Raw genomic sequence first — 17,380 nt, forward strand, 5'->3', positions numbered from 1 at the left:
AAAACTACAATCTTTTTATGACTATAGTTTTCATAGCTGGATCTCTTCTTTCTCTCAAAGATAATTTTATACATCTAGAAATGTAATTTGAAGCCTCTTTTATTTTAAAATTATTTGGGTTTTCCATTAGGCAGATGCTGGTTCCTCCACCCCTACTCTCTCTCCCTCCACCAGCTTCATTCAGTTTCCTGTATTACTAAAGGAGGTGTTAAAATTCTCCATTATAGTTCTCCATTATAAGCAGCTTTTTGTCTGGTTTGTTATTCAGGAAAGTTTCTTTGTTACGTTTGTATTCCATAGTGACACAGAGCTGTAGGAATTAGGCCTATTCTACATGGGTGAATGTGTAGAGGTATCAGCAATATACCCAGAATTGTTTTGTGGGGTGTATATTATGGTGTATTATGGGAATATACCAAAACCTTTAGATGAAGAAATGGGTTCATTAAAAACTGAAAGCGAAAACTGGGGTAAACAAGGAATTACGTTGTGAATGAGGCAGTTACTGTGTTTGATTGCAAATGAGCATCACAAACATTGTCAAGATATGTGCATGGGTGTTGCAGGCAGAGGGTGCCTTCTCCCTATAGAGCTGGCAGCCAGCTGCCTTTCATACCAACAGCAATGCCGTGGCAAGCTCCCAGAGTAGCTATAAACAGCATGTCACAGAAGTTTAGAGCAAGGGGGAGAGAGGAAGGAAATACTTCTATGAGCCTGTGTTAAAACAAAAGTCATAAGACGTTTTTGACTATAAAATGATGGAAAATAGCATAATGAGAAAATGGGAAAAATAGGGAGGAATAATATAGAAAAAAATGTGTTAATGACCTTAATGGAGACCATGTAACTGTTTCCTTCCATATGCACATCAGATGCCGCTGCCTTCTCTTCTATGTGTTTTTGTCTGCCAACATGAATCTCTTTTGCCTTATCCAGAATGGCATTCACTTTGTTTTTGTGCAGACCCCTATTTCTTTTGGAAACTCAGAAATTGCAAAGAGTGCAGATTATTCCTTTGTGGAAAAGGTTAAGAATGGTTTAATTCAGAGAATATATCTTGATCTCCCAGTGTTTTTACAGGCGTTAATTCCAGTTTAACCCAAACAAACCAAGGACTGCTGGTTAAGCTACCAAGTCTTAAATACATGATTGAGTAGATATTCAGAGGCAATATAACTGTGACTGATTACAGAGTGATATATATTTTGGTTAAACTGTATTAAGAAGTCTATTTTAAGACATCATGAGGTGGAGAATTCATTAATTACCTTGATAGTTTGTGAAGTAATTAATCACCCACAATATTAAAATGCCCACTATTTTTTAATTTGAACGCATCTAGTTTTGATTTCCTATTCTTTTCCCAGACAACATCAGATTAAGCACACCTCTGGTAGTAGTATCAGGATATTTCGGAGAGACAATGATCTAGACACTTCTTGATATTCTTTGGGATAATGCAAGCAATTAATTTTTATAGCTCCTTTTTGCACCTTCTCTACATGATTACAACCATTTTGAAATCTGTTCCTAGCACTACAATATAAATCATATCAATGCCATATATAAAGGTAAACATCATCTTTTGGTTCTTTCCCATTTACTCATCCAAATATGGGTTTGTCCTTTTTATCACTGCCCTGAAGGTTCAGTTCTTGGCCAAATTAGATCCTGAAATTCATTTAAAAGCTGTTTATTTTCAGATTTCACTCCCCATCCTTACATGGATTGCCAGTGTTCTGTGTTTCAGGACAATATATTTTCTTTAAATATACAAATGCTTTTAATATGAACAAGAATATACTTACATGTAATTATTAATATACATATTTTTTCACATTTAAAGGTCGCATGTGACAAATGTCTGACAAACGATGTCACACAGTGTACAATGTCTGTATTTTAATACACTAAATCTGAAAAAAACTAAACTATAAAGGTATATTCACCAATTTTGTTCTTAAACATAAGAAAAAGAATTATGTGAGGTTTTTTTAAAATCAAAATAGCAGAATTTGAGGGTCAGTAAGTGTCCACAAAGATCTCCATCAGCAAGAATTAATGGAAGTGCTACAAGGCAAATGCAGCTGTTGGTGGTACTTCATTGTCATGTTCTGTTTCATTCATGCCTGTTATTTGGTTATATATTTTGTTGCTGGTTACAGAACACATCTGAAAGGGACAATGATGAAGTTGATGGCAACAATATATGTGGTTTCAGAAAGAAAAAGGGAGTCAAAGGTCCTACAAAGTACATTCCTCCTCTACAAAATGCGAAGATGGAGCTGTCCTGCACTTCAGAGAACCCAGATTCCTGTCCTCAACAAGGAACTACTGGTTGCTCAGGACCACCATCAGACCCATCTCTTCAAAACCTAACTAGCTTTTCTTTAGTAGAGAAGGACACAGGGGGCAGTGACAGTTCTCATACTGACAGCAGTGTGAAAGAAAACATGTCTGGAGAAACACGAGAAAAACAGGAGAATGATGGCCCTGGGAAAAGAATATTAGGTCAAATAGATGAGGAAATAGATGAAACAGCTAAAACAGAGAAGTACATAGGTGTGCAACCTGCAAGCAGTGCAGGGAAAACTGTGTGCGCAGAGTCAGCTTGCAGGGGAGAGTGCGATGAGAAGGCAAAGAGCAAGCAAGAAGAACAGGGTGGGGTGGAAGAAAGAGATGTCAAGTTTCACATGACAAAGACGGGCTCCCTGGGCGGTACTGTACCCACACAAGGATGCGGTACTGCAATCACACAAGGACACGGTGCTGCAAAGTCCTTCCAAAGGGCACCTGGCCTTTCTAAACAAAGCCTGCAAGAGCTGAAAAACCTGCTGAGTGAAGGTTCTCTGCCTGCTCCTAGGCTCAATTACAGTGGCAAGGCAGGTGGCACTTTCCCCCAGAAAAACATCATAAAACCCCATGACAGGACAGCTGACAAGCAGAGCCAACTCTTTGAGACTTTTAGCCCTCATTTTGGAGAGGAGAACAGAAAGTACCACAGCTTCCACAAGGAGGGAGTGGGGCAACAGAGCAAACCTCTGCTGGTCCTCAGCTCTGCTGGGTCTGATCAGCAGCAATCAGTGGGAAGCAATGTGGATCAACTCATTCTGGGACTACCTGCAGCTTCTCCACATGCAGAAAGCAATGCTCCTGAGATTTCCTTTGACTCCTCTGCAGACCATGCTGGTAAGGATATTTAAGCATCACCTGCTGTTCTGTTAAAGAAAATGCTCCTATTGTTGTTTTGTGCAGTTTTGTTAAGCAGTAAACTTTAGTCAGAGCTAGTGCATGAGAGAATTGTCACCTGTGGTTTCTGTGTGATTGGGGTGGATCAGAAGTTGTGCTCTATGTCTGTGCTTTTTTTTTTTTTTTTTAAGTAAAACCATTTATGAAGCTCAGCTGCCTGCCAAAACCTGCCACACACAAGTGGTCTTGTCTTTTTCACTACAACTGAAATATTTCCTCATTTGAACTGAGCACAGGAAACATTTCCCAAAATTCTGCTGGACACTGCAAAGCCCTGATGGTGTCTGGGTTTCTTAAAGTGTCCTTTTTGTTAACCTTTCCAGCAGCAGAAATTGCTGTTTTCAATATGATGATGTTTTCAATATCTGTCCTGTGGGAGGACTGGAATGCAAAAACATCTCATACAAACTATAGGGGAAGAAAAGCAAATGAAGCAGAGAACTTCCACTAATCTTCATGCTGTTCAATAAGTCCATTTTGGAAGTGTTTATAGAGTCAATTAATTGCTACTAATATGCTGTGATTTCTTAGAAACTGTAAAAAAAGACAGGGCTAGCTGGATGAGCAAACTGAAAGCTACCATTAGCTATGATAATGTAATGGGCTTAGAGCAGTCCCTTGTTTTGTGTCTATTCCAGGAAGCACACGAAAAACAATTTGCCAGTTGAATAGGTATCAGATTAATAAGTTTCCAGTAAGAAGCATCAGGCTTGGATCATATTATCAGCTCTTCAGGATAGGCATTTTACCCTCTGACTTATCTCACTGATACAAGAAGTATGAATCTTCATTGATAAAATACTTTGTCCATCATTAACTATTCAATAAAATATAATAGTAACAACTAATTTTTACAACAATATTAAGTTATCAAGTTATCCTGCTTTTTTTTTTTTTTTTGCTTTTTAAGTCTCCTTTCAGAAGTGTAGACATACTGCTATACATACTCTGAAAACAGAAAATCTGAATATATAAATGTTATTGGCTAGAGTAGGATTTCTCAGTAGACATATTGTGTAACCCAGTTTGAACAGGCCTGAACAAGATATTGATGAACATTATCAGTCCTAACTCAGAGCACTGCATGAAAAATATAAAGCTTTGAAAAGGTTTTGTGCTTAAATCACTCTCTATTCACGTCTATAAGAATAAAGAGATTAGAGAATTATTTCTCAGACTACACTTGATGCTTTTGATTCCAAAAGTTTTGGAATCTCATGAGGTTTGGATTCCATTTGGCTTTGACTAAACAAATTGTAGGGCTCAGTGTGTGTTTTCACTAGTAAATGGAATGCAGAGAAATAGTTTCTACTTAATTTGACATGTAGGTGTTTGAAATTTAATTTTCATTGAATACATTCAGTAACTTCAAAGAAGACATTTTTAGATAAAATTCTGCACTCTTTAATGAGCCTTTGCATAAAGACTATTTAATTACTGCCAGTGATAAATTATTAAAAATGATAAGACAAAATTATAAATATTTCATTTTTATGACTAAAATATTACCTTAAATATTTTCGTTACTGAAGCGCCTGAAGTCTTGTATCTAAACATATCTCAACACTGAGTATATATGAAAGACTTCAAATCCTTTTGTATCTCTTTGTCTGTAGCTGGGATAAAATGTTTGTTAAAATCTGCTTGAGTGCAGACTGCAGAGCTGGGACCTAGAAACCTGAACACCTCCAGGAGCAGGTCCTCTCAAAAGGGCTCATCTTCTGGAGCACATACCAAGTGAGCCCATGTAAATATGACCAGCACAGAATCAGGAACTGTTGGAAGGAGAACGAAATTTCTGAAGAAAGAAAATAAGTCTACGCTGTAGCTGCAGGCATCGGTCGTTACCTAGTGACTGTTGAAATTTCAAGTGCACAGGTAGAAAAGGTTTGAACACTTCAAGAATCACATGAAATGTTATGCAAGCACTGACCCCAAACACAAGGTTCCTTTGCTAAACTGTGATTTTAGAGAAAGCATATCAAGTAGATGCTAACAGACTAGATTTCATACTTAAGAGTGGATGTCATCAGTCCTAAAATCAATTCCCTTTTTTTTACAAGGAATAACCTCATCTTGTCATTTTAAACTTGTTTAAAGCTCTTATTTTTAGTAATAGGGCAGTCACAAATAATAATACCTAGTATTTAGGGGTAGAATTATGAAAAGAAGACTTCAGAGAAACAAATATCTCAGGCCTTTTGCTCCATTGAAATTAAGAAATTTGTCCATACACTTTTCAAAAAAATTGAACTCCCCCTGTGATTCCACTGTCCTTTTTGCTTACCTGGAAGCACTGACTCTGTTCAGTAAGTCTAGCCAGTGGTGAAGGAAATAGAAACAGGGACTCTTCAGGAGCCGTAAATGGACAATCAGGAGGTCAGCGAACACTTCATATTCCCTGCCTCTGCAGTCATTCTGGCAGAATAACCAGTCTTACTTTGGGGGTTACTTGGGACTGTGTTTTTCAGTTGCTACTCTTCTCTGCTTTGTATTTGATACAATCTGTGCAGGTTTCGCATCTCTCCTAAAGTGAAAATCCAAAGCCGTATTGCTCCTTCATGTTCCTTCCTCATTTGCGAAAGTCTATTGAGCTGCCCTATCTGCAGTTCAATATATTTTCCCCAATATTTCTTTTTCTGCATTTTGAACTCAACTTGAACAGAGCAGGGATGAAGCTTCACTCTTTTCTAAACCTTCTTGATTTCCCTTATTTTCTGTTGAAAAAAAATGTATTTTCCACCCTTTTCTTTCCTTTTCCCTGTAAACTGAGATATATACAACTTGCTTTCTTTTTTTTTTTTTTTTTACCTCACACGCCTTAAAAGCAACTATTTTTCTTTAAAGCATACCAAAGCTCTTAAGTTCTTTATTTTCCGTACCTGAAATAGCTGAAATCTTCCTGCTCTGTGACTGTGATTTTCCATTTTCCCCCTCAATCTATACAAAACAAAAAAATACTCAGACAGCACTTTCATCCCATTTTTCTGATCTGTTTTGTCCCCCTTCGGATAAGGTCCAACTCATCTGTCTCTATTGCCTGTAGTTAGCTAGTGTGAGGTGTCCCTGCCCATGGCAGGGGGGTTGGAACTTGATGATCTTAAGGTCCTTTCCAACCCTAACTATTCTATGATTCTATGATTCTATGATCCTGTGACTGTGTGAGAAAGGTGCATTCAGACCTACCCATTGGAGATGTTTATTTGCTTTCTAGTAATAATGAAAGGTTGCCAAAACCATTTAGTTTAGACTGAGTGTAAGGGTAGTGTAAGCATTCTTTGCTTGATGTCTCTGTCATCCACTTCTCCTTCTACAACATATTCAAGAAGAGCTTAGTCATTACCTTCAGTACCATGCAAAAAATCTTCTCTTCCTTAAATAACCTTGCTTCCCTTTAGACCTCATTCTCACCCGATTTTTTAAAATTAAGTCAAACATTTTTAGACCAGAAGCGGCTACCTAGTTTGCAATAGTGTATATCTTAGTTCATGCAACTTTGCTCAGTGAATTTTTCCTGAAATCCAAATTTTCCATTTGAGTTTGAAGAAAGGCATGCCACTGTCGATGCATCATATTTGGGATTATTAGTTAGGTGGTTCCAGGGGGTATTATCCACCTTAATCTTTTTCAGACACCTGCATATTTTGTTTTCAAATCTTCTTGCCTAGGTGGAATATTTTCTAACCTTTCTGTAAAACTTTGATCATTTTCTCATTCAGTAAAGAAGAGCCATTTTAATAAAATACCTCACAAAATAAAAAAGTATAAGTGATTTATTTTATTTTTCATCTATTGAAAAATAAAATCTTATTTTGTATTCAATTCTTGATAATGTAGCTCCTCTAAGAAGCTGTATCGTGTTGCTGTCATACAGTTGCAAAAAATAATTCACGGATGGTTGAAGCTGTTCATTGGTCTCTAAATTACCTATAAAACTCATTAAAAAGACCTGAGCTTCCCCATGGTCATATCAGTAAAAAAGCCTTCATAGTTAAGATTAAAAAAGAAAGCAGATTATCATGAGACAAAGAAACAGATGGAAAAAAAGTTGAAATTATCAATATCAAACAGATGAGGGAAATGTATTTAGTGCTCATATATTTATTACTGTGCTAGGGTAGTTGCTGGGAAGCAAAAATACTAGGTAAGAAACAACTTTTTACGTACTTGACTGAAGGAATCAAATACTTTACTGACCTATCAGTGAACATTTTTGGTCTAACTTTTTTTGGGGGGTGAAAAAGAAACAGAAATTACGTAATGTTTTCAACTGAAAATGCTTCTAATCACTATTTACACCAATAGTACTTATCAAAGGTAGCCCGATGCTCATATCTATTTACTATGTTAAAAACCAAGTGGGAATAAAAAATAAGGGCTTTAAAAACTAGCAATAAGAGTAATATCTAGCATAGGAAAAGCTGTCACATGAGATTTCAGAAATAGAGGCTGTTAATTTTTGAAGACAAATACGAGAACAGTAAGTAACATGCTGTACAAATCAGATAGAGTGTTTATTCTTAAATACCCAAATTGGAGTCCTGTAAGGAAGAGCAGATGTATTTAAATTAGTACTGACAGGAATTTCCAAAGGATTTAGAAGAGTGCAGATGTGCGATTACACTGTGGGACTCATTGCTAGTGGTTATCATCAGCATAATGTATCTGTTTTTATAAAGGGTGTCAGTATTCACACAGATCTTCACAGCACCCAGTGTTAGATTTCCTAGGATGAAGAAGAAATTAAGACAAATTTGGATATTAACCTTCCTGCTCCTAACAACAACCCCCTTTTTAGTGAGGAACTGCAAACCCCACTCTGTTTAGACAGATTATTTTGCAAAGAACACCTTGCTTTTTCTGTTAATAGCTGGTGCCAGACAGCAGTATGTGATGAAACACTGCCTTGACTGATGTGGCAATTCCTATGCTCACAAGGGTTTTTATTTCCCTATTGCTCTGAGACAGTAGCAAGTGTCACAGTGTTCCAGAGAGCACAGGGATGAGTGTTCTGACACTGCATGGGACTCGGGTATGCTGAGACCCTGTCCCACAGGGAGTAGGAGGATGTGCAGTGCAGCAGCTGCTGTACTGTGGGAGGCAGTGGGAGGAAGAGACTGGGGAAGGACTGATGGAAACGCATCTCCTTCACCAATGTATGATTCATATCTGGAGTCTACCTGCTAGTGCTGTTATTGCCTTACGTTACATTGGTGGTTGTGTTTCACAGTGGAGAGTTTCCTATATTACCACATTTGTTAGGTCAGCCTGCTCCTGTCATTGTGAAGTCCCCTGGCAACATGTAGCACGTTCTTTTTGTTTCATCAGTTTGACACGGTCACCTCTTGCAGAGCTGAGAAATTGTTTGGTTTAGTTGCAGTGTGATTTAATAAGGGACCATGGGAAAGGATTTCTTTGAATAAGCAGATAATGACAGATTGATCTGGGACCTGTGCACTTTTTCTGTTGTGGCACTTTTCTGTTGTTGGGAAGATAAAGCTGATATTAACTATTTGCCCTAGCCTAATGTCAGCTGCTCTAAGCAGTCTAATTAATTCAATGTTACCAACCTAAGAATGGCACCACTCTTCCACAGTAAAGAATAATAATACAATTTGTGTAATTTGGAGATTTTTTGAGTAATATTGTTAGTTTTGTATTATTAATATTTTTAAATATATGAAGATAATTAGATTGTATTCAAAGATATTTTGTACTAATTATGAAAGAATTATTATAATACTAATTGTTTCTCAGTGGTAACTTAAATGGGAAATACAGACAGAACCATAGGAAAACAAACTGTTTTTCTGTGTCCTACTGATTTGATATAGATATCTAAGAATCTGTATGTACCATTCGCCTTTGGTGAATGATGATCGTTTTAAAAGATGACCAGTCTGGATTTATATTTGACATTCAAAATGAAAATCTGAACCAAAATCTGAGCATCTTGTGAAATTTACATACATGTTTCCACAAGTCAGTTTTCTGAAATGGAAAAAAAAAAAAAAGGCATTATTTCTAGAGACCCAGAGAGTGGGAAAACAGTATACTCATGAACTCAACCCTCCCTCATAAGAATATAGGACTTTTAGACTGTGTATCTCAATCATCTAGACTTATCTAATACTTATTTATTAGCTACTTTACCTCCAGTAGCTAATGCTCTGGATAATGACTGCATGAACTCGGAAAAGACAAGAGTACTCAATTCCCTACTCTACGTTTCCAAACTTTATTCCTCATTAGCTTCATGGACTTAGTTTGTCAGTGATTCATTTAGTGGCTACCAAGAAAATACATTCTCGGACCTGTGCTAGAGAAAAATAAGTATTGCCAGTAGTTATTCATGAAATATTATTTAAGAAACAAATCCAATTTAATGTTTCCAAAAATCAGTCAGATATATTAAGTCATTATGGTATTTTTATTTATCATACTATTTACAGAACTTATTATTTCTATGGGAAAGATCATCTGCAAATGATGAATTACCTCTAAAGTGTATGTGAAAGCTGTGGGAGTGTCTCTATTGATTCTAACAGATTTTGGATAAAAGCTACTGTAAATTAATAAGTATCTTGTCTTTTGGTTAGCGGGCTGTCTACACTGGTATATAGCCTAATTTCAGACTAGTAGTAGACCAGTATATAAATTTTAGTCTCATAATTTAAAAAGATCTATCATGGATCATAACAAGTGCAAATGGAGAAAACAAATTCTTTCTTCTTTAGTTAATAATTTTGCTTGCTTAATGTCTTTTAAATGACTTTATAGGAGTTTTCTGTTAATTTATGTGATTTCATATAATCCAATTATTTATTTATGCTTTCATGCAAATAAATTTAGCTTGAAGATGACTAAAACATATATAATATTTTGAAAATTACCTATCATTGGTAGATGTTTAAATCAAGTATAGCTGTATTTTTACTTTTAAAATAAATTCATACACAATATAAATGCATTCAAATTTGTGTTTTTCTTAGCTCTTTTATATAATTTGTATATCTTAGGAATACTGATTTAAAGAATTACATGGGTCAAAGTTGTTGTTTATTGTGAATTATGTGGTTTTAACCTGAAAAATATTTGTTTAGTAGGTGTAAATTCAAAAGGCAACATTTCAGGACATTGTAAGAAATACTTGCAAAATTTATGTCAAAACCTGACAATATTCTTATGTGAAGTGTTGCCAGTAAATAATAATTGCCACTTTAAATAATATAAGGCATAGAAATCTCTGTGTGACAGGTGGTAGACAGGAAATGTAATGTGTAGAATAAGGGATTGACCACTGCTTGTAAAAAGACAAAACCCTTAGACTTCTGTCCCTGGAGTTGGCACTGGAGAGATCAGGAGTATTCCATCAACCTTCATGGTGCCTCAGCACAAGGCTTTCAACTTCCACTTGAAGGGTGGTGGTGAATTGTTGCTGTTAGTGATCTTCCACTGTGGATCTGAAAGATCTGCAAAAATTTGTCTGATTGTAGCCTCAGGAATAATGGAGGACTTTCCTCCCAGAAGTGTAGAAAGAAATATTTTTTTTCATATTTTTTATATCTTAATATCAAATATTACCCTTGGTCTTGTTAGTTTATTGACTAAATGACAATGAACACCTTATGTAGTTTAACTTGAATAATACCAATACGTAGATACACAAAAGAAAAGGAGGCTGTGAGATCGAGAGGTTTGTGAGTGGACGTGATTGTGCCCAGCTCTCTGATCCATTACAGAACTTATACTCAGATGTTACTACTTTCACGTCAAGAAGTTTATACAGTCCTACAGCTGCTGTAGTACAGTTAAGGCAGCTCTATAACAGCAAATGCATAAATGCATAAACTTCTCTTAAAAGTCTGCTGCCTGTGGTGGAGAAAATGGCAGACATCCTCAGGAGGTCTTGAGAAAGATTTAGAAGAAGACGAGTGCCCTTTTTATCATGTTTATCCGTGGTTTTTTCAAAAGAATTGAAATATTGCACTTGAATTCTATCAGTTTTTAGTCGGAAATATGTATCTGGCTCTTATTTGTGCTCCTAAAAACACTCAACAGCTGAGGTATCCCTCAGTAATTCCTGGCTTTTCTGTATGATTCCCCTGTGTTCTCTCATCAACTTGAAAAAAAGTGTAAGTTATAGGCCATTCAAAAAAAATAAGGGATTTTGTACACATCTTGGGGGTAGGGGAGTGGGAGGGAATGTGGGTGGGAAAGATGGGGTAAGTGTATTTATTTACAAAAATGTTTCATGATTCATACATTTTTCTTACTTTCGCTTTTACACTCCATGGCACAGTTTCCCACTATTACACTATGAAACAGCTTGTATTCCAATGTTCATTATTTTGCTTGATGTGACCATTCCTCTTCACTTACAGCATCCAGCAGAGAGCCTGATGTAAACGGCCTTGGAAGTCCAACTCTCCTTCAACTGTTCTCTCATATTGAATTTATTAAGCAGCAGATGGCCAGGGACAATGTACAGTTTGTTAGATTTGAATCAATAGACCTCCATGGTGTGTCGAGATCAAAGAATATTCCTTCTCGCTTTTTTCATGTAAGTTTTTTTTTGTTTGTTTCTGACTGTGTGTTTATGTGTTTTCATGTCTCTGTCCTTAATTTCTATGGTTTTGTTTGGGTTTTTTTTTTTCATAGCGCAGGCAGAAACTCAAACTTAGAACAAATTATCTGTACCCTCCACTTGTTAATGCTCCCAAAGGTTCTGGACTGTTTCATCACTGCACTCTATTCCACTGTCCCCGATAGTAATCTAATTAAGTAAGGCTAGTAATTTCAGTTCCTTGGATTTCTAATAATCTCTTCCTTCAGAATTATTTTTTCAGGTTCACTGCATTATAAAGCTTTGGTTTTATTGCACATCACTAAATTGCAAAAAGGAGAGGGTAAATGCTGAATGAAAGAAAATAACTGAATGAAAATGATATTAGCTATGAGAAATTTTACAGTCATCAATCACCTGAAGATACTATTGGGTTGCATAATGACTTAATAGCAATATTTGCCATATTATTGATTCAGAAAATAAGAACCAAATTAGAAAGATATCCTTACAACATGTAGCCTTGACTGATCAGCCCTTTCAGTATATTGCTTCAGTGACATATTTCAGTATATTGCTTTCATGTGCATAACTCCATTATACTTTCACTCATGTTTCAACACGAGTATTTTAAGCTATACTGAGGGATCACAAAAAAGGATATGAACATGAAAAGATGTAGAGCAGTTTTGTTTGAAGTTCATTCTGGAGCCTAAGCCATATTTTCAATACTTCCCTTTTCGATATTGCTAAACTGTAACTGTATCATCTAGATGCAATTTGTTCTCTCTGATGTTATGTGAATTTTATAAGTATAAACTTTCAGTCACTTGAATTCTTGTGAGGGGTGGTAGGTTAATTGCAACTTCTCTTTCAGTTGCTATATCAAATTGCAAATGTCTAGTCAGCTTGTTCAAAGACAGCTTTTGTATTTATCTTACCATCTGAACACATCGAGGCTGTGCTGACAGTAAAGCTTTTGACATAAAACAATGTGTATGTGAACACACACACCAATGTATACATACAGAGCAACTGATATAAGTTTCCTTTTTTTTTCTCATTTTTTCACATAGCGGGGTTAGAATAGGGAGAAGTAGTACTATAGGGTAATTACCTTCAACACCTTTTTGCTGTCACATGGGCAGCTTAGACATCTTTGAGCAGTATTCACCATTCTGTGCAGTTTTGGTTATGGGTGTCACACAGGGAGAATTGGTATCAGTGGACTGCCACTTCCTTAAGAGAAGGTGGACTTTATTAATTTTAAGAGAAGCCACTCTATGCAGTTTGAAGTATTTAAATAATTTTCCATCTAGTTAGGCAAAACTTTGGGTTTCTTTCAGATCTGAGCTTGCCCCTTTCTAGGTTTGTTTTGCCTCCTCTGCTCACTTAGATGGCAATCCTTTCCCTTAGAAGAGTAAAGGTAAGATGTAAACATAAGCCAAATTTCTCTTAACAGAACTTGGCATAATTGCAGTTTTCATCAGCTAAAGGTTTGAATGTAAGGTAAGTTGTAAAGTGCTTGTTTGAAGGCAGATGATCCTTCGTTAGTGTCCTATCTGTATTTATTTCTGTAAATTGGAGCTCCCTGTTCTAATGGAGAAGAAAATATAATTATGAGTTTATCCTCTTTGCTACCTAGAAGCAGAGTACTGAAACATTGGGATGATTTTTCACTTTGAGGTGCTTCCCTGCATTTTATCCCCAAACTTATTAAGTCCAGGAAGTGATAATTTTCAGTTAAATTTTCAATCTGAAAAACAGTGAGGTATGTGTTATGGCATGTAAAGGGAAGTTGCAGCCTGAAGTTGTATGTCTTGTGGTCACTTGGATCTATGTAAAGGAAATGCTCAAAGGTTATGGAAGCCTAATGGAGTAAGTATAAATAGAAATTTGACTTGCAAAGTTTGCACCTAACTGGTGATGCCTGTAGTTGTATAAATACCATGCAAGGTAAGTGTTAAACATTGTTTTAGTTCTTCACGGAAATTTAAAAAATGGTCATTGGGATATTTGGTGCCGGGGTTTTCATACTAACCTTGTAGAAAGTTGTTTTGCTTTATAATGTCAAAGTAACTGGCTGTTGCTCTTTACTTCAGTGATCACTGCATTTCAGTGTTCTTTTAGGAAAAATACAATTGTTCTTACAGAGAATCTGGGTTTTATATATTTTACATATGTAAAAATACTATTGATTTCTTTTCTCATTTGTAATCTGTCATTCTGCTCTGTGTTTAGGAGAAAGCAATTCATGGTGTTGCCATGCCCAGAAGTTACCTTGAGCTGACGCTGAATCCTAAAGATAATGAATTAGATTACATAAATGCAACCAATTTTAATTGTGACATAATCCTGAACCCGGATTTATCAACATTTCGAATACTACCCTGGACTGAGCAGACTGCAAGAGTGATATGTGATTCCTTCACTGTGCTGGGTAACCCGCTAATGACCTCACCAAGGCACATTGCCAAGAAACAGCTGAGCCAGCTTCAGGACAATGGCTTTTCTCTGCGCTCTGCCTTCACTTATGAATTTTGTATTTATGGCATTACTGAGGTTGTAAATTCTAAGACAATATCCTTTCCTGCAGCCACGATACTAAATAACCACGACCAGACTTTCATTCAGGAGCTCATTGAAGGAATGTATTATGCTGGTGCCAACATTGAAAGCTTTTCTTCTTCCACTGGGCCTGGGCAAATGGAGATCACTTTTCATCCAGCATTTGGCATAGATGCTGCTGACAGTGCTTTCACATTTAGAACAGGAATTAAAGAGGTGGCTAAGAAATATAACTATGTGGCCAGCTTTTTCTCAGAATCAGGATTCTACAACTCAGGGGCTCTGTCACATAGCCTGTGGGATTTGGATGGCCAGAAGAATTTGTTTTCTGCTGGTTATGGAGTTGAGGAGCTCTCAGATATTGGAAAAAATTGGTTATCAGGTCTCTTGGCACACACAGCAGCTATCAGCTGCTTGATGGCTCCTACCACCAGCTGCCGTAAACCTTATTCTAAATACAGTAAGGAATCAAAAGAGACTGTAAATGCAAAATGGGCATATAATGATAACAGCTGTGCCTTTAATGTCAAATGTCATGGTGGAAAAGGCACTCACATAGAGAATAAGTTAAGTTCTGCTGCAGCAAACCCATACCTGGTGCTTGCTGCTACTATTGCTGCAGGTCTAGATGGAATAAAGAGAGAACTTAGGTATGATGATATGCTCCAAGAAGAAAATCACACTGCTGATTTGAAACATTCATCAGTCCCTCTGAAACTAGAAGATGCTCTTGTTGCACTCAAGAAAGATTCTTGCATTAAGGAAGCATTAGGTGAAACTTTTATTCGATACTTTGTTGCAATGAAACATTATGAGTTAGAAACTGAAGAAATGGATAGCGAAAGAAATAAATGTTTGGGGTATTTTATTTAGAAGAGTACTTTTCTGTAGTGATGCTGTGTAAATGCATACAGTGAATGGCTAAGAACCTTGAAATTATTAAATATATTTTAAAATGTTTTTAAGCATTGAATTTTTTCTACTCCTTTGTATAGTACATGGTGATTGCATTTTATTTTCTGTGTATATTCAGGACAACGCAAAACCTGATATTCATGAAAAAGCATTAGTAGGCTTTTAAAAAGCAGGGTTGTATTTTTTTTTTTTTTTTAATTAAACAGGCCTGCTGATGAAAAGAAGAAAAGAGAAGGTGAAATGGTGAAAAACAACTGCAATAGGACTGCATAATATGCAGAAATGTAGGAATAACTGGGGACAGTACAGGGGGACAATAGAACTGAGGCAGGAGATGAATTTCTTGTTCAGCATAGTTATGGGATTTCTCCCAGTAGCTAAAGAATTGCTAAACCAGAAGAATCTGACTTTGATTTAAAATCTAGGCTAGAATGATGAACACTACAGAGAGGCAAATAACTGGGGCTGTAGAACCTGGAAGTCAGGAATCAGTATCCTAATTGCCATAAATAAAAATACAGGAGGGATTATAAAATGATCTATACATCAGGAATTCCACTGCTGAATGAATTTTGCAACACTTATAGTGAATAAAGATATTTAAACAAATCAAATGGTGGCTCGAAGAAGGAATAATTCATAGATAGCCAGGAGTGTCAGGCCACTGGGCATTCTGTCTGTTTTGATAGTTAGTGGGTTAATTCAGAGTTGAATGAAAAATGAAAAAAAAAAGGGCAAAGATGCCAGAGAACTCAGAGGTTAAACTGAACTTTATTGGGAAAACTGATGTTGCAAAAGATGAGGAAGATGAGTGTGAAGAGAGGAACAGAGACAGTAGGTTAAAGCCAGAAAGAATGAGTGAAAATCTGAACTCAGAGATTGGCAAATACTAGTTTAAAGGGAGGGAAGACCTATCCTAAAATTAGAAATGGCAGCTGGTGTAAATTAAAATAATTTTTGGAATGGCAGGAGGTGGGGTTTAGATTTGCTCTTTGTTTTTGTTACTGTCGCTACTGTCATTCTTTATTATAAAAGATAACCCGTTGTTTCATACTCTGCCTCTACATTAACAGTGATTTCTGATGTTCTTTATCTTGTCACAATATCTTGATCTATGTGTAGTAATTTATGATTGAAAGTGTTTGGTCATCAGTGGAGTGAAAGCAAGATTCAGTCAATGCCTCTGTCAAATAGAAGGTATGAAGATGTGCTAGTTACCTACTGATGGATCTTCTACTCTTTGTCTACAGAGCATTGTACTTGAAATGTAGTACATGGTATGCGAAAACTTTTTGTGGGATTCTGTAATGGTTTATGCTCAGGCCATAAATCAGAACCATGCAGTCTACTTCCCCCCACCCCCCCCCTTTCTTCCCCCTGCTCCTGGAGGGATGGGAAGGAGAATCGAAAGAATGTAACTCCCACGGGTTAGGATAAGAACAGTCCAGTACCTAAGGTATAACACAAATTACTACTTCTACCATGAATAATAATAATGATAAAGGAAATAACAATTGAAGAGAATACACCATGTCACCTCCTGCTGACCAATAATACCCAGCCCAACTGAGTAGTGCACCAGACCTTCCGGGTAACTCTCAGTTATATCCTGGGCATGACGTGCTGTGGTATAAAATACCTCTTTGGTCAGTTTGAGTCAGGTGTCCTGTCTCTGCTTCCTCCCATCTCCCCCTCCTCCCTGGCAGAGCATGAAGCTCAGAAAGTCCTTGGTCAGACTAAATGTTTGAGCAGCAACTAAAAACATTGATGTTATCAGCACTGTTCCCAGGCCGAAAGTCTAAAACACAGCGCTGCATCAGCTACTAAGAAGGAGAAAAAATGGCTGCTACTGCTAAACCCAGGACAGATTCTAAAGAAGAACTCACATTATAGTCGGGTAGCAAAAGGAAATAGGTAGTCTAAGGAAACATAAATGCATTCTCTCGTCTTAGTTTGTGGTTGGTGGGTAGTTTTACTTCTCTCCCTTACCCATCTGACACATTTTTTTTGGCTGTTCTAGATAGTAGGACTATTTTTCTTTGCTCCAGGCTGCTTTACATTGACCAAGTCTAGCCCTGCATT

The 17,380-nt window shown here is 36.7% G+C and overlaps 1 protein-coding gene across 1 annotated transcript; it reads left to right on the forward strand.

Moving 5' to 3' along the window:
• The first annotated feature begins 2,081 nt into the window (after nt 1-2,081).
• On the forward strand, nt 2,082-16,252 carry LGSN (lengsin, lens protein with glutamine synthetase domain). Its single transcript, XM_061460555.1, has 3 exons — nt 2,082-3,189; nt 11,634-11,812; nt 14,057-16,252. Exons 1-3 carry the CDS (start codon nt 2,082-2,084, stop codon nt 15,254-15,256), a joined length of 2,487 nt encoding a protein of 828 aa, XP_061316539.1. The 3' UTR covers nt 15,257-16,252.
• The last annotated feature ends 1,128 nt before the right edge of the window (nt 16,253-17,380 follow it).

The sequence above is a fragment of the Pezoporus flaviventris genome, unplaced genomic scaffold (genome assembly GCF_033815535.1).
Source record: "Pezoporus flaviventris isolate CSIRO_AGI_PZ_B2104156 unplaced genomic scaffold, CSIRO_AGI_Pfla_v1 ptg000031l, whole genome shotgun sequence".
NCBI lineage: Eukaryota > Metazoa > Chordata > Aves > Psittaciformes > Psittacidae > Pezoporus > Pezoporus flaviventris.